This window comes from Lathamus discolor, chromosome 6, assembly GCF_037157495.1.
Source record: "Lathamus discolor isolate bLatDis1 chromosome 6, bLatDis1.hap1, whole genome shotgun sequence".
Classification (NCBI taxonomy): Eukaryota; Metazoa; Chordata; class Aves; order Psittaciformes; family Psittacidae; genus Lathamus; species Lathamus discolor.
In genome coordinates this window covers 44,825,029-44,847,652 of record NC_088889.1, presented here as the reverse complement: position 1 = coordinate 44,847,652, position 22,624 = coordinate 44,825,029, and the positions used below count along the sequence as shown (strand labels likewise).

Below are 22,624 nucleotides of genomic sequence, written 5' to 3'. Positions count from 1 at the left end.
CTGATTTGTAGTGAAAGGCTAATGATGAAGAGGAGAATGCTGGGTAAATTATGCCAGTGCCAGCAAGAGATGCTCTGAGCCTGGAGAGGAAGCACAGGTCAGCAGGAGGGCACCTGAAGAGCAGCACAAAGGAATTCCAGGCACTCCAGACAGTAAATCAGCTTCATCAGGAAAACAATTTAAATCCCTTTATGCAAACACAGGTAACACGGGGAATAAACAAGAGTAGTTAGAGACATGCACACACCTACAGGGCTATGATCTTATTGGCAGCATGGAGACGGGTGGGATGCTCCTATGGTGAATGTTGGAATGGAAGGACACACACTCTTCAGGAAAGACAGGCAGGGCAGATGAGGAGGGGGTGTTGCCTTCTCTGTAAATGACCAACTGGGTTGCACGGAGCTCCACCTGGGGACGAATGAGGAGCCAAGTGAGACCTTATGGGTCAGGATTAAAGGAAGGACAGGGAGAAGGGACATTATAGTGGGTGTCTGTTACAGGCTACCCTATCAGGAAGACTGAGTAGATGAAGCTCTCTACAGACAGATAAGAGCAGCCTCCTGTTCACAAGCCCTGGTCCTCATGAGGGACTTTAACCACAACCATATCTGTTGGAGTGATAACACAGCAGGGCATAAGCAATCTTCCTGCAATGCATTGATGATAACTTCCTTCTCTAAGAGATACAGCCAACAAGAAGAGGTGCTATACTGGACTTTGTTCTCACCAACAGCGACTGGCTGATGAGGAACATGAGGTCCAGGGGCAGCCTTGGCCACAGTGACCATGACATGGTGAAGTTCAAGATCCTTGGGGCTGTGAGAAGGACACACAGCAAACTTGCTACCCTGTACTTAAGAGGACAGACTTTGGCCTCTTTGGAGATCTGCTTAGTAGAGTACCATGGGTAAAGTCTTTACAAGTACAACAGTGATGTGGCCAGCAGATGGAGGGAGGTGATTCTCCCCCTCTAACTCTGCTCTCATGAAACCCCACCTGGCCTACGACGTTCAGCTCTGGGGCCTTCAGCATAAGAAGGATGTGGATCTGTTGGACTGAGTGCAGAGGAGGGCCACAAAGATGTTTGGTGTGAAGACACTGAGGGAGCTGGGCTTGTTCATCCTGGAGAAGAGAAGGCTCAGGAGACACCTTAGAGCAGCTCCAGTGCATAAAGGGGCCAACAAGACAGCTGCAGAGGGACTTTTTACGAAAGCAGGGAGTGACAGACCAAGGGGCAACGGTTTTAAACTGAAAGAGGGGAGACTGAAATTAGATATTAGGAAAAAATTCTTCACTGTGATTATGGTGAGGCACTGGCACAGGTTACCCAGATCACCCGTGACTGCCCCTCCCTGAATGTCTCTGAGGCCAGGTTGGACAGGGCTTTGAACAACCTGGTCTAGTGGAATGTGTCCCTTCCCATGGCGGGGAGGCTGGATTAGATGATCTTTAAGGTCCCTTCCAATTCAAATCATTCTAAGATTCTATGCTTCTATGAAAAAAGGATGCCAAAATCATATTAAGGAAGATAGATGGGATCAAAGATAATGTAGCAGCACACTGACATTGATGGCTTGAATGTTGCATGCATTTGGATGTAAGAATTGGTCCCAGAAAAGCTGAATTATTACCAAAGAGAAGAAGTTAGTCAACCAAAGTATTAGTGAAAATTTAGCCAACAGAACTAATTTGAAATAAAACCGTATTTGAACAAATTTGAATGCAGGAAAAAAAATAATCTATTTTTGTTCAAATAGAAGAAATACCCCAAAAGGTTTTTATTTCAGATTTGTTGCCAAGGTAAGGCTTTAACTGTGGTGCTTCCTAGCCATGTTTTCTTCTGCTGGTCAAATGCTTGAGGCAGTTTTTTAAAGTACAAAGCTCAGTTTTGCTTCCTTAACAACAAACTTTCATGACAAGCTCAAGAAAAAACATCTGGTGAACACAAGGTGGCTGTTTGGATGAGTGTCACAGGATGTTATTGGGAAGAGTTGATATGCTTCCAGAATCCTGAGCATAAGTCCATGATCACTATCTCGGGTCCTTCCATATGGCTACTATCAAAAATGCAAAAGATGAGCAACTTCACTAGTTAATCTTTTAACTTACCAGACAACTGCGCGACTATGAAGCTTTCTTGGAGTAAGACAACAGTTATTGCAGCAGTGTTCCTGTGTCCTCTGTATGCTCACCAATCTGCTGCACTTTGTATTTACTGACATAGAATAACCTTTCCCAACACTACAACACCGGACAGCAATTGGCTTCTAATAATAGAACAAAGTACAGAAGTTTCCTGCTGTTTAGCCTTGTTTTAATAGGTGACAGCAGAAAGCTAGCCTGATCAATACTGTAAAAGGAGCAAGAGTTAAACAAAAGTATAATACAGGCCATATGGATATGATCTTATACACTCTAACATACTGTTCGAGTTTATTCAGCCACAGTATGATGATGATGTCTAAGGATAAATGTATCTGCAAATGGCCCATGCAGCATTTTTCAGCGTGCAATGTGGTCATGTTACTCAGATGTGTTTTTTGTCAGTGAAACAACATGAATTTTTATATATAAGGAACTCAGCTCTAGTGCACACATTTCTTGTAATCAGAGTTGAAATTCAAAGATCTCTAAACATCAGGCATGTATCAACTAGTGCAGAACAGACTTCTGGACATCAAAGGAGTAAAGAAACAAGGAAGTGGTCTCCACTCTGAATTTTCCACATTGTTATTTGCATTTTTTTTCCAGTTGTCTCTTTCCACCTGCAGCAGTATCCTCCAAGCCTTACTTTTGAGCCTGTCTGATGCAGATACCCATCTGAGGATACATACATCTTTCTTGTAGACACCAATATCAAAGCTCTCCAGTACTTGCTAGGTACATTCGGTAAAAGGACCAACATGTTCATGAATAGTTCTTTCCTGGCATCACCAAGAACTCTCTAATGAATTCTTGCAGCTTCATAATGATGCCTCAAAGAGAAGGACCAGAATAGAGGAAATATAACTTCTTCATCTGCAGGAGCTCTTTTTATCTTTTGTGACTAGTGTGGTGGTCTAGTGTAGAAAAATTATCTGAATTTTCATACAACTCTATATGGACAGAACAGGAAAGGGAAAAATTAAAATCAAAACCAAGCAAGTTGGGGAGCTATAGCTGAGAATGAGACCTAAGCTGGAGTTAGTGTCAGCCCAGAGTCATAATGTTCTGATGAATGCTAGATACTCCTGCCTTGCAAAAGACAGGGGGACAAAGTTACTGTTCTCATCATAACACCATCTATTCTGTTGTCCACAACACTGAAAGCAATAATAATTAACATTGATGTAAAAGCAACAAACAGCATCTAGTATTGCCCTTTAAACAGATTCAAGTGACCAGTACGCTTGCATTTATACATAGCAAGAAGGGTCAGTACAACTTCAGGACACAGTAAGCCAATGTTCAGGTCTTGCTTAACAACATCCTGTCTTTTGCTCACAACTGGGCTTCAGCAATCACAGAATCAGTGTCCAGAAGCTTTTTTCCTATTGTTTGCTATGCTAGCACTTGCTACAAATGACACAGTATTATCATGATTCTCTCTTAACTAAAATGATAAAAGAATTTCTGAACCTCTTTGAACTTCCAGTGTCAAAATAGAAATTCTGAGCATATTGGCCCTAATATTTTGAAAACACTAGAGGTCTAGACTACAATAACATCATATTGTAAGCAGGAAAATAGCTCATGGACTTCTAGTTAAATTCTTTTCTTTGCCATTTTTTTAATGGATTCTGCATTATTTTAATAATAGCAAGTCTAGCAAAATGTACAATAAATGGGTAGAAATGGTACAGTTTTGACCAGAGAAGAGGGGGGTTTGTCTTTTTGTGTGTGTGTGTGTTTTTTGTTTGTTTGTTTTTGTTTGGTTTTTCTTTTTTGTCTTTTCCTTATTTTTTGTTTCTCATATGTTCATTCTTGATGGGTGCTAAAACTTGTTATCCTCCAAGTTACAGACACAGATGAGAACAGACCACCATATCCAAGAGTCCTTTTTTCTTTTTTTTTTTCCCCATACAGGAGCCTCAGGTGCCTGATCTATATCATTCTCTGCTACCTTATGATACACGTAACACAACATTGATACTGTGATGCTTTCTAAATGAGAGCACAGACATCCTCTTCAAAGTTTTCTTCCTCAGACTGATACACAGATCAAAGGCCCTTCCAAGATGCTTTCAGAGCACAGGTAACTAAACCATTTCCGATCACTTATTACTGCTCTTTCTCAGTAAGCAAATTTTTATGGCACATACGGGTTGGCTGACAACTGTGAAGTGTCTCTGTGCACATTCTCATTTTCTTTTGTCAGATATTCAGGTATCAGTAAGTTCAATAAAAACTACACTTGCTTTGAGTGTTTTTTTCTGTTACATTATTCAAGTTCTGCCGTCTGTTTATGTCACTTAGAATATGTCATCAATATATTCTTTTGTTGGCATTTTTAAAACCTGCTTCACTTCCAAATGCAATCTTAGTATCTGTGGTTTTGAACCCATGGTTATCTTGAGATTAGTTATACCGAACATGTGTTCTCCCCTTTACCACTTTGTGCAGGTCAGGTGTCTTGTTTGCCAGAAGTACAACACTGTCAAATCAAATTCATTGTAGCTTTGCTGATCCTTTGCATTGCAATCCTATATTATTTATAGCAGCTGCATTTTTCAAAAGTTAAAATTCAGTCTCAAAATTACTTGGGTTTTGTTTTTTTGTTTTTTTTTTTTTTATGGGCAAGCATAATTAACATTCCTTTGTGCAACTTTGCTTAGCGTTTATCTATAGAAACTGAGATGAATGCCATATAATATATGTTTCTAAAGCTAGAGAAAGTATCAGTGCAATGACTTGGCTAATTGAAAACCATACTTCACACAGCAGCCTGGACTGGCTTCTCAGTTGAAGGTCAGAGCTATCATCTCCTTAAACTGCATTCTGCGTGTCCTGATCAACCTGTCAGAAGTCCTGTATGCACCCTTCAGCACTGAACAGAAGCAGAATTTAACAGAGGGCAGTTAATCAATAGTAGTTATGTACTGTAGAAGGTGAGAAGACATATGATTTGTGAAGGATGTTTGGGGAAAAATAGTTAATTATCTCCAAGATAGCCTGACCAGCTACCTCAGTTTAAAGAATAATTAATACAATATCATAGTTCAGAAATATATCTGAAAGAGGAAATTAAATTCTGGTGGAGAAATTGCTCCATTTTTTCTACCTTATCTTAAACCTATTTAACAGATGAGTACATTAATAGCACAGCACACTCTTTGAGAGTTCAAATTCGCTAGCAAAAAAAGTCCCAGATTCCTCCTGCTTCTTGACAAAAGAGCATTTCTCCATGTTTTACAAGAAACCATTTTAACAGGAAAAAAAAAAAAAAGTCCAAGTATGACTTGCAGAATGTTATCAGAAGAACTGTATAAAACAGCTGGAGAAGATGGAGTAGCATAAGCTAAAAGAGAAGTGACATAAAGAACTGTATATGAAACAGAACAACCTTGAAATAGGTGATAGCTAAAACAGTAAAGTTAGCTGGTAGGGTCATTAAAATCAGAACCTTTTTAAATTTTTCTTCTTTTTTGCTACTGGTGGCTTTCCTACTAATGTGCACATTAAATACGCCACTCAAGAGACAAACTGTTTTTTCAGAAATATATAATGGATAGTATAAATGTTTAACATAGTGTTGGTGATTTTCAAAAGGCCAAGATAATTACCACTGCTAGCACAGTGTAGCTGTTTATCAGTTTTAATCACTTCAAATGACAACTGTAGTGCACTAAGAACTATTCATATAAATTCACATATTCACACTGATTTAGGAAAAATAAAAAAGGATACTACAGCAATATTACTTTTTTTTTTTTTTTCACTTGGATGGTTGATGAGGACATTTCTCTCTTTCAGAGTGAATAGTCATGCTTGAATTCATGATGGAAAAGCACTATGAAGAAAAATTACATTAATTGCTTTTTTCTCCTCTGTAAATTCAGTATAATAATGATATTACTAACAACATATTTTAAAGACATGATCTCTACTCTCCAGCTCCAGAAATAATTGGTACTGTGCAGAAGCAAGTATTAATTGGCAAAGAAATCTTTGCTCTTCTTCAAGTCACCATTTCTCAGACTAATTGTCAACTATTTAATTACTGATATTTACCGCTGAAAGTGACTTCTATAAATCTCTTTTCCCCTGATGAATTAAAAAAAAAAAAACCCAACTCTAAAAATCTAGATTAAAAGGATTGGAAAACTACAGAAGAGAAAAAAATTGCACCTTCAGTCTGACCTCATCACTCAGTTCTACGTAGGGGAAAAATACACGTTCTTACACCAGTTGTGGTAGCATGCTCTTTACGTCTTGCTCTGGGGAACAGTGGAATCTGAATTAATGGTTCAGCTCACAGTAATTAAGGATTTATTATCAAGTAGACAAATGTTTCAGAAATAATTTTCTAAGAAAATCTTTCTTCTTTTGGCAGCTGTCTATTTCAGATGACCTCATCTGTCATCTTACTGAGATAGAAATAAAAACTGGGATATGGGATAAAAAACTCCTCACAAAGTGGAGGATTTTTATGTGAAAAATAGGCCATATTGTAGATTCATAGTACAAATTAGAAATATGCTGTACTGGGGGTATGTTTGAGTGTGAATGTGTATATATAATAGAATTTCTACATATCCATTTTGTGCATCTGTGAATTGTTTTCCCTTCCATACAAAGCCATGAACAAGTACCAGCTGAGTGTGAATGAGACTTGCACAGGTTTGTAGTAAATTCCAAAGTCCAGGGACACAGAGATTATTGTTTACGTACAAACCAGTTGTTATTTTCATAGAAAACTGAATACACAACCAGGGAGTTGGGGATAAAAGCCTGTCCAAACCAAAACAAAACTAAACCCCAAAACAGAGGCTCCCTCATGCCTGTGTCTTTGACGCATTTTTTGTCTGCAAATCGATAAAGGTGTGATTTATTGTAAACTGAAATTGACTACAGTGACTGCAGGGATTAATGATCATGAGAAACTGACCCAGTACATGCATTGTCTTGTCCAACTGCATTGTGACCCAAGGTTATATTGACCAACAAACTGAATTTTTTATTCCCCTGATTTTAAATTGACAAGGATTCTAACTTTAACAACCATTACAATTAAGAAAGTACATTTTTAATATTTTAATCATATGTAATAAAGTATATTTCTCCATATTTCTTTCTCAGATGCTCTAGAAAGCCTTGAAATCCCCTTTTTTTCTCTTGCAACACATACACAGTGGTAATCCCTCATCTTTCAAATCTTAATCCCAGACCAGAAAGACTTATTGTTTTATTCCGTCTTGCATACCTTGCTTACAGCTGGTAAGCTCACAGGTGGTAATCTATTTCTCAGGTCCTACTTCCTGTAATTCACACTTTGACACATAAAGAATATTAACTTTTCAACTTTTCCAAAGGATCTCTAAATGAGTCAATTTATCATGTTGGGTAGGGGGTCTTAATCTCTTTGGTCTGTCAGGACAAAAAGAAAATGTGTCGTGCCACATATCCCACCTTATCTTTTCTCTTGTTACCTCAAAAGGTCTTCAAAGTGTGTAGCTCACTTTCATCCTACATGGCCAGGCTTCATTCTTTCAGAGAAAAACAAAGGGAAAGCAAAAGAGGAGAAGGGGAGCTTGGTTATCTAACACAAGGCATATATCAAAGGTAATGTTACTCTCCAGAAACTGAAATGTCAGATCCAGAGATCAAGGGTATCCTTGACCAGAAGTCAATTTTAACCTACAAAAATAAATTTCACCAAGGAATCTGTTCTGTATTTTACAACATTCAAGAGGCAAAATTAATAAATGGAAAGCTAGTTTCTGTATCATCAAATGCAATTTGCAGCATTACATTAAGGACCATCACAAAATTCCATGTGCTTTAGCACAACAGTCCTTCAAGGCAGACTTAATGTGAAATTCACCACTTATTTATGCCTTAATTATTAAGGCATACACAGAAGATTGACAGAATATGCCTATTACACAGAGAATAGCAGGAGCAGCAAAAAAAAAAAAAAAAAAAAAGACTTCACATGCTGTAACAAATTAAAATATTTCAGAGAATTTCTCTTTAAACAAGTGTGGCTGCTGACTTCTGAGCACGAGTCCCTCCAGCAGAAGCAGCAATGAGATTAAGATATTCTTTTCCAAAAAGGGTTTGAAAATATTTCAAAACATGTAAAAGTTTGCTGAAAAGGAAGACAACTTGTACTGGTTCAGACACATGTGCGATGGTGTAGTATCTTGTTATGGACTGACGAGTAACAGGCTGATAAATTACAAGCATGAAACAGATTGAGACATCTTCATGCAAATAAAGGAACCTCTGATAAATGAAAACTTCTAAAACATCCTTCCTACATCCTCCAAAGTTACAGTTGCACATCCTTTCAATACCAGTAATGGAAAGCTAATTTTTTTCTGTACACAAGAGTTCATGTAGGACTTTAAAAGTCACTAATACAGTAATGCTCTACATTTTCAAGTCATTTGAACTCTCTTCTAAATCTCCTTTAGGGTCCTCTTGCCTACAAAACAGACAAGAAAGAACTTGAAGTAGTACAAGTTGTCTTCCTTTTCAGCAAACATTTACACATTTTGAAATCATCATTGTTGCACATATTAAGCAGCATGACAGAATTAATGAGAATTCTAAGAAACTGCATTTTCCTTTAATCTTTTGTAAAAAGGCTGACTCAGAAATGCCTTTTGACAGTAGAAACGGTTTCTCCTCACATTATTAATTTCTTTTAGTTCAGCAAACTTCCTGCACAGAACATTGCTCATGTCATTCTTGAAAACCTGCCTGACAGTTTTGAAAAATCCACACAAATATTGGGCTTGTAAGGACAAATGGAATTTAATGCACCAAAACCAGCCAAGTGTTTATTTTGATTAGATATGCAGTACTAATGTCTAGAAAGAACATGCATTACAACTCAGGAAATCTGTTACTGTACTTAGAGACAACAGAAACACTGTATTGAGGGGAAATGCAGAAAAGAGAGAAAAGAGTGATAATGCAAACTAATTACAATAACTAATATGATAAGTATTGCTATGGCTATGTGACTTCTGTCATACTGTGTCAAGCAAGATTAACTTGCTAGTCAAGCTATAAAAACTGGCCATATACATACTCTTAAATTTCCTATTTGGGAAATAACCCATGCTCGTTTAAAACATAAAGGCGGGGTATCCACAAAAATAGTTGAAACCAGTTTGCTTCATTAGCTAAGCCTGAACCCAGTTAGTTGTCAGAAAGTAACTGAAGAGCTGATTAAACCATGTTATCTGAATTGCTTCTGATGATGTGCCTGTAACATCTTTCTAGGGATCAACTGCAGCTGATAGGATGACAGCTATGGACTTGCATTGTCTTCCTGGAAGATGTTCTTTTGTTTCATTTGAATATATAATTACACTTTTGTAACAAGTAGTTATTCCCTGGGTAAGTCTGCTGAATAAGTACCTTCATATATTAATGTGATTCTGCTACCTTGCTCCATTAAATAAGTTTTCTAATATTTGACTCTATGTTTTACTCTTTGTCGTGGTTTAAACCCAGCCACACAGCTCGTCCACTCGCTCCCCCCTTTCTTTCCCTCCCTCTGCTCCCAAAAGGGATGGAGAGGAGAATCGGAAAGAAAGCAACTCCCACGGGTTGAGATAAGAACAGTTTAGTAACTAAGGTATAACACAAATCACTGCTGCTACCACCAACAATAATAATGAAAAAGGAAACAACAAGAGGAAAGAATACAACACCTCAACACCAGCCGACCGATAACTTGCCCCCCCAACCCAACCGAGCACCAACCGATACCTCCTCCAACCCCACAGTGCCCTAGCCCTTCAGGGTAACTCTCCGTTACATCCTGGCCATGACGTGCTGTGGTATGGAATATCTCTTTGGCTAGTTGGGGTCGGCTGTCCCATCTCTGCTTCCTCCCAGCTTTCCCTCCTCCCTGGCAGAGCATGAGGCTCAGAAAGTCCTTGGTCAGACTAAAACATTTGTGTTACCAGCACTGTTAAACTGTTTTGTTTGACCGAAAGTCAAAACACAGCGCTGCATCAGCTACTAAGAAGGAGAAAAATGACTGCTACTACTGAACCCAGGACAGTCTTCATGACAAGGCATGATGTAGTTGCATATTTTCTTTTTTTTCCAGACATATCATATGACATCTTTAAAGATTTTCCAGGATAGCATGCTTGTTTTTACACTGACTTACCTTGCAAGAAAAAAACCTGAAGCTATTTAATTTGGAGAGATTTCTGGATTTCCCTGACACAATAAGCACTTGCAGTCTGACTTGGGGTTTTGCTGCTTGTCTGTTGCTTTACAGTCCTTGGGATGTCAAAAGTATGACAGATTTTAATACAATTTCTAGTAAGATAGGAATTAATATTTACCTCTAAAAAGAATTTGATGGAACTTAGTAACACTACATTTGACAAGTCGTTGCAGTTAATAGCGTGAGTTGTCAGCCACTAATCCCACTATGCTGTATTTCAGATAGAAACTATGCTGTAAGATATAAAAATTGAGATAAACGCTTTGTGTCATTTTAGTAGTAACATTTTCACAAACCTCAGAACTGAAAAAATCCAGATTTGAAGGCAGCAGATAGTGGAAATTTTCACTTAGCCCCACTACAGGACAAGGAATCTTAGCTGAGCTGGTAAAAAATTAAACCAACACTTCAAAGATTATTTTGTATGGAAGGAATGCACAAGTAACAGTTTCTTGTAATTTTTCACCAATTAGAATGAAAATTAGGATATCTGTTTACCTTTAAGACCTTTAGCATTACATTAGTATTTGATTAGGCATGGAAAAATTGCTTTACAGCATAGGGCATGAGATACGAAAATGGTTGACTTAAAGTCATTATGACCATACACTAAAATGCAACTCTGTGCTGTTCATTAGAGACAGCAAAAATATCTGATGTTAAAAAACAAAGGCTGACTACTTTTCTATTTGTAAATTCTATGCATAATCTTATGAAATTTAACTCTACATGGGTGTCTTGCACTTTTCTTGCACGACAACCATGAATCTCATTCTTTTCATGGACTATCACTTCTCTCCTGAAATGTCAAGTCCTGTTGCCCTTGGAGGGTCAAGGTGGGCCAGTGTACCCTCATTTTTTTACTGCGATTCTTTGGTCATTCTGTGCCTCCCATGTTCACTGCATGCCTCCTCTACTGGATGTTGGCCATGGGAAGTTGTAAGTCTTCTTTCTATAAGTATGTCTCATCCTACTCCATGTTGCTCTTCTGTAATACAGTCTCTTTCACTTCAGCTGAGTATCCCAATGCTCAATTTCCAAATTCCAAAAACAGGGACAGGAAAGACTTTGAAGAACTTCTTGATTTTGTTCAGCTGAGCTAAGAAAACAGCTCAAGTTAGGCTGCCTGAAACAGTGTTTGCAGTATGAATTCTTATAGCAAAAACCATTTCAGAATATAAATATTTCTAATGCTTTAATAGGATTTATCTTCTTTTCCTTGACTTCTGCCACACTTTTAGGAGGGAGGGTTTGTGTGTTTCATAAAGGGCAGTTCAATGAAATCTGACACTGACAAGGCACTCTGTCAGAGCCACACAGAGGTGCTTCTGTTCCTTACGCTAAAGCAGTGGATGTCAGAGAACTGTTTGAGCATAAGGCAACAGACATTTCCTTCTCACAGTTGCTGAAGCCTGTGACAGAAGGCATACATACACAATTCCCCAGAATACTTGAAACTGAATTCTTTCACTGTATTGATATGAATGCATTCAGCCTGAAAGCTGACAGCTTCTTCCAGTGCTTGTAAAATCCAAGCAAAGAAGCAATGAGATATTACTGCTGCTCTTGCCCAGCTCTTCTCTTGCGTCTTTCTTTCTCCATAAACATTTTGCAATAAGATTGGGATTTGCAGGCACGCCATGAAAGATACATTGCTGGAGCAGGAAGGAAAGAAAAAAAAAAAAAAAGTCTTTGTCAGAACCTACTTCCTGCCCATTAATTTACTGTAAATTATTTACATCCATGCCTTAGTTTATACCTATATGAAAGAAATTTGTTATTTCTCTTTGAATTCTTGTTACTACATTCAAGATAAATACCTTTTATTACTATGGCTTCAGAAGAGACTTTAGAGAAAAACCTTTAGTAAGATTAAGGAAGAAACACCTATGTTAGCGCTCTAGCACTGTGAAATCTTGTCCTAAATCCTTTCAGACATGCTGAAACACCTTCTCTACAACTTTGCCCTTGTGATGTGGAGTATCCTTATTTCATGTGCACTGCACATCTACATCTTCATCTACAAAGAGCAACAAACTGAAGTCAATAAATAATGCAACAGGAGCTGTTCAAACCTGAGAGGGCAAGAGCTAAAGATCATACTTCATGCTAAAAAATCCAGAGACTTTAGCTGTGGAGCCACCTCTTAGCATGAGGGAGTTGTGAGTAATAAGAGGAAAATAATACACAGTATGGAAAGCCTGTACAAAAGTGGGAACTAGGAAAGCCAGTTGGAGTAGTAAGTGAAGCCATAAATAACCATGAACATTTACTGTGCCAGACATACGAACAGATTCCAGGAAGCACACAAAGTCTATGAACATGAACACATAACCTCTTCCTTCCCACCTACTTTCTCTCTTTCATTGCCTTTGCAGAGATTGCCACATAGAATAGAAACTTGAGGGGAAAAAAGGGGATTTTAATCTAATACCTACCGAGCCGATAAAATTAGCAATAGCTAACAGTTAATGATGCTTTCCTCATAAAGGAATGCTAAGAGTTATGAAATCTTTCCTGGCAGATAAATAGGACCTTTCTCTGCCATCTGTCTTACAAACGATCCCATAAGTACAGCTATTATTTCACTCAGACACTGGCAGCTCTGCAATTGTTCATGGTTTCAGTGAAGAATAGTACCTGTCATGCAGTTTCTGTGCTCTGACTTTTAACAGACCTGTTTTCAGCTTGTCTGAAATAGAATCATAGAATCACAGAATAGTTAGTGTTAGAAAGAACCTTAAGACCACATAGTTCTAACCCCTTGCCAATGCCAGGGACACCACACACTAAACCATCCCACCCAAGGCTTCATCCAACCTGGCCTTGAACACCGCCAGGGATGGAGCATTCACAACTTCCCCGGGCAACCCATTCCAGTGCCTCACCACCCTAACAGGAAAGAACTTCTTCCTTGTACCTAATCTAAACTTCCCCTGTTTAAGTTTGAACCCATTACCCCTTGTCCTATCACTACAGTCCCTAATGAATAGTACCTCCCCAGCATCCCTATAGTCCCCCTTGAGATACTGGAAGGATGCTATTAGGTCCCCACGCAGCCTTCTCTTCTCCAGGCTGAACAGCCCCAACTTCCTCAGCCTGTCTTCATACGGGAGGTGCTCCAGTCCCCTGATCATCCTCGTGGCCCTCCTCTGGACTTGTTCCAACAGTTCCATGTCCTTTTTATGTTGAGGACACCAGAACTGCACACAATACTCCAGGTGAGGTCTCACAAGAGCAGAGTAGAGGGGCAGGATCACCTCCTTCGACCTGCTGGTCACGCTCCTTTTGATGCAGCCCAGGATACAGTTGGTTTTCTGGGCTGTGAGCACACACTGATGCCGGCTCATGGACCAACACCCCCAAGTCCTTCTCCACAGGGCTGCTCTGAATCTCTTCTCTGCCCAACCTGTAGCTGTTCCTGGGATTGCTCCGACCCAGGTGTAGGACCTTGCACTTGTCGTGGTTGAACTTCATAAGGTTGGCATCAGCCCACCTCACAAGTTTGTCGAGGATGGCATCCCTTCCCTCCAGTGTATCAACTGAACCACACAGCTTGGTGTCATCGGCAAACTTGCTGAGGGGGCACTCAATCCCGCTATGTCAGCAACAAAGATGTTGAACAAGACTGGTGGAACAAGAGCGGCCGGAATATCTCTACATTGCTCCGAGCATTTATTATAGGTGCTGGCAACTGACTGGGTGTGTTGGGATGGAATGATGCCCCCCTCCCACAACACATCTAGTTTAAAGCTTCCTTGACCAGTCCGGCAAGCCTCCTACCAAAACCGCATTTCCCCTTCACTCCCAACAAGCTCCACCAGCCCCAGTAGACCTGTCCTACTAAATTGAGCCAAATCTTCTAGATACCCAAACCCCTGACTATGGCACCACCCTTCTAACCATTTATTAACCTGGCCAATCCTCCTAGCCATTTTAAGGTCCTCCCCTTTATCCTGGATAATTGAATGAAAGACTATTTGAGCTCCAGATCCCCTAACCACCGCTCCCAGGGCTCTGTAGTCCCTCTCTATGCTCTCCGGGCCACTGCTATCTATAACGCTGAACAACTGCACATAAGGAAGCAACAGAAAAGAACAGGTAAGATTAAAAACCAAGGGTACTTACATTTTTTCATATGTAGGTTTGAAACCCCCCAGGACTTGCCTGAAATTTTTGGTAGTACTCACTGCTAGAATTGCAGACATTTGACTACCCACTTGTGGAAAAATACCAATGGTGTGCTGGTTTTGGCTGGGATAGAGCTCATTTTCATCATAGTAGCTTCTATGGGGCTGTGGTTTGTATTTGTGCTGAAAACAGTTTTGATAGTACAGGGATGCTTTTGTTACTGCTGAGCAGTGCTTACACAGGGTCAAAGCCTTTTCTGCCTCTCACCCCACCCCACCAGCAGTAGACTGGGAGTGCACAAGAGGTTGGGATGGGATGCAGCTGGGACAGCTGACCCCAACTGACCAAAGTGATATTCCATACGATATGGTGTTCTGATTAGCATATAAATCTGGGGGTAGGAGAAAAGGGGTGACATTCAGAGTTACAGCTTATGTCTTCCTAACTAACCACTATGTGTGATGGAGCCCTGCTTTCCTGGAGATGTCTGAACACCTGCCTGACGATCGGAAATGGTGAATGAATTCCCTGTTTCGCTTTGCTTGCATGCATGCACAGCTTTTGCTTTACAAATTAAACTGTTTTTAACTCAACCCACAAGTTCTCTCATTTTACATTTACGATTGTCTCCCCATCACATCAGGGAGAAGTGAGCGACTTCAGTTGCAAGCTGGGGTTAAACCACAAGTGGCAAGCCCTCCACCATTGCTGTCCTCTTCCCTGGGAGCTGCATCATCATGTGGCTCCATTGGCAATTACTTTACTATCTCTTCTGACTTGCTCACATGGTGACCCAGAAGTCTGCAACCCTTACCTCTTCTTGCCTGCCCTCATGTCAGAATTTAACCACTGTTGATTTGCAGCACAAACAGCGCTCACACTTCCTTATCCCTAAAGAGCAATACTGGGATGCTTCTGAGCTAAACTCTTACAAGCCTCAAATGAATGTACAAATCTACTGTTAAAGCTAAATGCTTTTTATCAGAGTGCAAATCATACCTACACCATCAAGGATCTCACAGGTGTCATGTATGTTTCCAGATGCTGTATTTAATAAAACTGGTAAAGGTTTTGGAAGGAAGGAGTCTCATTAAATCTTGATACTTCCCACAAGCAAAGGAACTTTTCACAGAAAAAGAATTTTCTCATCATGTTACTCTAAAGAAAGCTTTACTGCATCTTTTCTGAAACAGGAAAAAATCCCAACTCATTGATATAGCTGCAAACCAGCAGGCTGACTAATATTAGCTGCATATGTTGAAGATTTCCTCTTTGCTATAGTACGAACTGCAAACATTATCTGGTTTATTTTTACCACATTTCCTTTCTGTTCTATCAAGAACACTTAAGACAGCAGAAAACTCTTTGTCTTCCCATTGCTAGCAGCAACAGAATTTCAACACAATATAGGTTTGAACTTAGTTCTTTGGCAAAAGTTACCATATTAGCTACCAGATACCTGTGAAATGGTTTAAAACATCAATTAGAATTTTGTTAGATTGAGTCTCTTCCATGATGCAAAGACAACAAACGCCATCATCTCTACCAGCAATTATCCACAGAAGAAGATTAGGATGATGATCAAGAAAAAAAATGCCAACATGGTAAAACTGATCTGTGAAAATGCTCAGAAAATGAAGCAAATGTTTTCTTTTTGTATCTTAAAAGATAAATGTACGAAAAAAATAAAGGAAAGGAACTGCCAAATTGTTACGTGTGAACTACAACAAAATGCTGCTTTGATTTTGCTTCTGATCCACCAGAGATCTATTTCTTTTACAGGAAGTTTCATGCAGTTTGGGCATTGGTTATATATGGCTATCATGGTTTAAGCCCAGCTGGCAACCCAGAACCACGCAGCTGCTCGCTCGCTCACCACCCACCCCCCCCGCCCTGTTCCTCCCCCAGCTCCAAGAGGGATGGGAAGGAGAACTGAAAGAATGTAACTCCCAGGGGTTGAGATAAGAACAGCCCAGTAACTAAGGTATAACACAAATCACTGCTGCTACCTCCAATAACAATAATGATGAGAGAAATAACAAGGGAAGAGAATATAACTGCTCACCACCCACCGACTGATACCCAGCCTGACCTGAGCAGTGATCTAGCCCTTCCAGGTAACTGCCCCCAGTTTATACACTGGGCATGACATGCTGTGGTATGGAATACCTCTTTGGCTAGTTTGGGTCAAGTGTCCTGTGTCTCTGCTTCCTCTCAGCTTCCCCTCCTCCCTGGCAGAGCATGAGACTCACAAAGTCCTTGGTCAGAGTAAACATTACTGAGCAACAACTAAAAACATCGGTGTTATCAGCGCTGTTCCCAAGCTGAAAGTCAAAACCGCAGCACTGCACCAGCTACTAAGAAGGAGAAAAACGACTGCTGCTGCTGAACCCAGGACAATGGCATGGATAACATGCATTCCAGCAAGATTTACCCACCAAGCAAAGTAATGTAACAAGGTGACAATATTTTTCAACAGTACATTTTTGAGATTAGCATCTTGGAATTAAGATTAGGACCCCATTTAAGCCTGAAAAAATGAGAGATGACAGCAGTCAGTTAATATTCAATGATTTTTTTGCAAGTGGCCCTCAGTCAAATACATAGGATTGTTTCTCTTTTTTCTGAAGAATTCCACCTTTAGTTTTATTCCCATATAGCAATTAAAAGTGCTTTTGCTTTGATAAAAAATTATCAATAAATTTAGATGGCCAAAAGAAATTAGCAATAATTTGCAAATAAGTATTTCATGGTAAATTGAAAGACAATTAACAAAGAAGTTCTTTTTGACCTATGCAGACTTCAGGTAGGATGCTAACTTAAACCTGAGTTATCTGTTGTCTAGAATCTACTTGGACACAAAATCCTTCAAACTAGCTCCCATTACTTCTTTTTCAATTACAGCATTCTTTCTATAGAGAGTGTTCCTCATGAGAGTGCAAACTAATTTTTATGCAGTTTTGCTAGAGTGAGATATAATTCTACTGGAGTGAAATTGTCATTTACAAATAATTTATACCTTACATAGACAACTCAAATAATCCAAGGACAGTTTTCATTTCATCACAGTTAAAGTATTTAATGACAAAATCAGGGTTTCCAGAAATGACTCAAGAGAGCCGGTCCCGCTTTTTTTTTTTCCCCCGGAACAGCACAAAATAATTTCTACATCTTTGAGAACTTTCAAGGAACTGGTTACAACAGATACCAGTAAGTATTACAACTACCAGTATTACGATTCTGGTATATTATAGCAAAACCTACCTACCGTTAAGATCACTTTTTAGAGAGCACGTTTTTGTTAATATTTCACATAATGCACAACTTTTGCTAGACACAAAAGTAGCCTTTTAAGACAGAGTTTGCAGTACAGTAGTGAAACCTAACAATGTTATTCTTTGCAGAACTTTAAAAAGATAAACTATTGATGTCGTTACAATTTACAAATACATTCTTTCATATGAAACATTAACCTGAATTATAGTATATGTTATATACATGACTATCTAATAATACTAGGTTGTATACACTACAAGCTCAGTTCCAGAAGGAAACTGCAGTGCTGCAAGATTTTGGATAGACATTTATACACCTCAAATTTTTTTCTATAAACTACCATATCTTGTCATTTAATGAACAGCAAGAACAAAGTAAACACACAGACAAATCGCTTTTCCTTCATTTAATAACACTAGGTTACTCAAAATTCTCATAGAAAATGGCTTTTGATGGTTGGATAAAAGTCCTGAGTTATGATACGTAACACAACACACTTAAGTGGAGAACATAAAAAAAAAAAAAAAAAAGCTGAAAAACTGTCAGTGAGACTAAAGCCATGTTTTGGAATAGTTCAACTCGCAAAAGGTCTGGAACTTTACAGTGTAACTGTGACCTTGGCCTGCCCAGCTGATATTCATGTAAACACCTGAAAACCTATGCCTTTTTACCTGAATTTAGACAACTCATTCTTTTCAGGTTTATCTGGATTTTAGACATTTCTTCTAAATTATTGACAAGCTTAGAAGACCAGCTAGATGGCAGCAGTTCAAAACCTATTCCTTCTTTCTCTCAAGAGAAAGACGTGTGAGGTTAGCAGCAGAATGTAGTTATGAAAACAGTGGAAAGGATGATGACAGAAGATAGCTATGTGGTCAAGAAGGACTCCCAGACTCATTTCTAATGCAGCTATTTTTAAAAAATAGCCTAACATTTTGTCTCTAGGAGAAGTTTAATATTTAAGGAGGGACTGGTTTTCTGATTAATTTGCAGAAATACCCATAGTTATCAGAAAAGTGCTCAGAAAGCCACTGACTTTTCCAGGGCAAACATTAATTGTATGTAGCTCAATGGAGTATTCAGAACTCATGTTGTTAATGAGCCTGTTCTGATTTATAACAGATGTGGCCAAATTGTTTTTCAGTTGACAGTGCTGGGTGTAGTAACTATTACAGCTGATGCTAAACAGATCTAAATGATCCTATGGTGCTACAGAGATGACAAATTTACCCTTTCTCCCAATTCCCAGTGTTAAATTCAATAAAAAGTTTCATACAAACCAGTTCAAATTACAGGAAAAAAAACCCAAACCAACCAGATGTAAAGTCTGAATGCAATCAGTTAACTAGATAGTGTCTTTAATTCAAATGACAATGTTTTTGTAAAGCCAAGCATCTTTTCACAAAATGGATATTTCCAAGAGACTTTCCGTTACTTCAGCTTGCAGTAACTAAAATACTCTCAATTACTAACAGAACTTTTTAGTCTCCCTTACAAGCACTGCTCTGAGGATTTTAGACCTTTCCAAGTGTCATATATAATGCAAAAATATTATTCTACATTGAAAATGAAAACTACAGTACATTCATATAATGCCAGCAATCTGGTAAGATGAGGACAAAAAATGGAGAGCAGGCATCTTTAGAAGATGAAGGCTGAAACCTCTGCTAGGATGTCTGTTTCCAGCTTACTGGTTTAAAAAAAAAAACACCAAAAACCAAAGAAACAAAAGGGTGCAGGATCCTCCCCCTTTTCACTCTAAAGGTGTCTTAGATGATCTTAAAGAAATGTTAAGAAAACAGTGGTGAAGGAAAAGAGTAACCTTTTTAAGAGAATACAGTGCATATATTGCATATAGTGAATACAGAATGAAGGAGTCACCCTTCCAGTGACAATATATATATTGAAAACTGAGACACAAACCAGAAGTTATGATACTAATGTACCAGTACATGCTTTTTGAAAGCCTCTATATTAGAAATCAGATCACTAGCTAACACAAAAGTCATTCTAATCAGACAAGTTTCTGAAGTGTTGGAAAATAGCGCATTCTCATTTTCCCACGCCTTTGCATTCTCATTTACATTGGCCTTTACTCACAGAATCACAGCTAAAAAGAGGATGAAATGTTATTATCAGATTGCAGAATTCTAGATTGTGTTTGAGGCACAGCTATGTTCACATTGATGTAAATCCTACTTTTCTCCTCAATTTTGAAACCTCAAGCATACATTCTGTAGGTTTCATCATACTATTCAAATAATCAATCCAGAAGTGAAAACAGGAGTATGCATAATGCAGATATGAAATTCAGTTATGCACTTGTGAATGCTGGTGATGGCACATGCAAAACTTCCTACATCGGGTAGAAGAAACAAGCTTTTCTGTTTCTCAGGACAAAGCAGTCTATTCTCCACTGGTTACAACCCCAGGTGTATAATTCCAACATTCTCATTCTGCTGATGCTACATAAAATGAAAAGTATACCCCTTCTTTGGATTTTATTTCCACACATATGTCCACAACCAGTTAAATAATTTTCTGTACAACTCGGGAAGAATATTACTATTTTAATCCTGATCAGCTTGTCATTTGGTCCAGTTCCCCTGTTTGCTTTTACTCCTGTAACAAATGAAATACAGGTAGAAAATACTGCAGGAATGTGTAGCAATATTACAAAAGAGGAACAAAAGTCAAAAAGGTAGAAATGCAACACTTTTTCCTGCACAGAAACTGAAAGAATGCATCTCCACTGAACTGGAAGGAAAAAAGCACACAGAAGTCTGGATCTCCTGTAAAAGATGCTGGATGTAGCCTTTTCAGTTTCTCTTGGGAAGATTTCAAGTTTGGGCAGTATCTCAGCATTTGTGCTTCATGGCAAGCTGAAAAAGAAAGAAAAAAATTAATTAAAGGGAGCTCATGTAACAATAGCTATATCAAGCTAATGTAGCTAGTTTGGATCAGAAGAGTTTGTAAACCAAATTCTCCAAAAAATGCCTGAAATCTGTAACTCCTTTGCACACAGATATGCAGTCATTCCCTTTACTGTGATAGATGGGCAGTCTCTTTTTGCCACACTGAGGTGGCAGGATTTATTTGCTTTCATAGCCATATTTCCCAATGTTCCATTGTTTTGCTATCTGTGAGGACAGCTACAGCAAGACGCTAGAAACAAAGACGTGTCTAAAAGAACGATCATTTCAACTTCATGATTTGGATTGTTAAATACAATCAGAAATTCTAGACCTGTTTAGCAGCTCTGCCATTACATAAGGATGAAAAATTAAGGACTGATTGCCTTTCTACCTCTGTAATTACTCATTATTTCTATTTCAAATAATTCAAAACTGTGAATGAGAGGGAGGGGAAAGAGCTAAAGTGACTTAAATCCTGTATAAAAAGTGTAGATAAACTGCAAACCAAGCAAATAACTGAAGTTCTAGGCCCTGCATATTATCTGCAGATAACAGCATGCTAACAAAGCTGAGATGAGAAACTCATCTAGAAACCAGAACTAGCAAGAACTAAGAACAGTTAAAATTTCCTCATTTACTACCAGTGAAAAGTTGACCAATAAATGACTCAAATTTAATTTGCATAAGCTTTTGATGCTCAAGGAGTTCTATAACAACAAACACACTCACTGGTATCTGCCTTATTTGGCCTTCCCCCTGACCCTTATCCATCAACATCCAATCTTCTTGTCACCATCATCAAGCTGCAGAGTCAAAACCACACTCTAACATACAGGACTATCCCACTGCCTCTCCTTCCTTGCTTATCCCTCGTGAAGGGTTCATACCCATACGTTGCAGCACTTTGACATTGCACAGTTGTGCAAGTCATCCCACCATGCTTCTGTGATTGCAACTGCATCACGGTTTTTTCCAGCTGTGTAATGGCTTCTAACTCCTCCTGTTTGTTGCCTGAGTGATGTTCAGATATAGAAATTAATTTGTAAGAGAAATCTGTATCCAGTCATGATACTGTAGGGGTGAAAATAATTACAGGCTGACATCTGAAAGTACATTTACTGTTTATAGAAGGCAAGTATAAAGCAACCAGAATCAGAACTCTGCTGAAAGAAGTGCTCACACAAATACTATTAAGTTCAAACTGGTGCTTTTCTCACTGTCACTGTCAGAAAGTTCTAATGTTGCCATCTATGCAACAGTCAGCTGGATCTCACTTTCCTGGTTTCACTGAAGTGAATAAGCTTTCCCTTCTGTACAAATAACATCTAAGGTCTCAGTAGTAGCTGCCCCTCAAAGACTTAACCAGAAGAACATTAACAATAAACAATACTGTACATGTTCCTAAATGCTCCACTAAAACCCAAACAACCATGTTGCAAACCAAAGCACATCACCAGAAACCAACAGTCTAATCTAATACATTCCTGTGTGGCTGCCCCATACATTTTTGTGAGGTAACAGAAAAGGAATTGCAGGACTAGTGCACTTCTAAGACACAATTCAAGACTTGGGGCACCAATACAGAAAATATTGAGAAAAAAAAAAAAAAAAAAGGCCAAAAAAACCCCACCCCACAACTGTAAACCCCATTTTACCGCGTTATGATCGTTTTTCCTCTTAAAAACACAAACCCCAAGCATTTATTACAGATCCTTAATTACAATCCACTGAAAGACCATCACACTCCTGTTTCAGGCAGCTGGTAATTGGGATAACTTCATCAGGACATGATCTCACATTCATCTGAAGAACGGCAGCAACCTCTAGAACTGGACTGGCAGAAAGGTTTCATAAAACTCAGCCCAGGACAGTCCAAATGGAGATTACCCTTTTCTGCTCT

The 22,624-nt window shown here is 38.9% G+C and overlaps 1 protein-coding gene across 3 annotated transcripts in view; it reads right to left on the bottom strand.

The window, feature by feature from the left end:
• Window positions 1–17,585: 17,585 nt before the first annotated feature.
• Window positions 17,586–22,624, bottom strand: part of STXBP6 (syntaxin binding protein 6) — a 110,198-nt gene continuing 105,159 nt past the window's right edge. For all 3 annotated transcript variants that reach the window (XM_065686531.1, XM_065686530.1, XM_065686532.1), the window contains one exon: window positions 17,586–20,691. In XM_065686531.1, coding sequence (XP_065542603.1) covers window positions 20,668–20,691 — 24 coding nt within the window. In that variant the 3' untranslated portion in view covers window positions 17,586–20,667. The remainder of the gene's footprint in view (window positions 20,692–22,624) is intronic.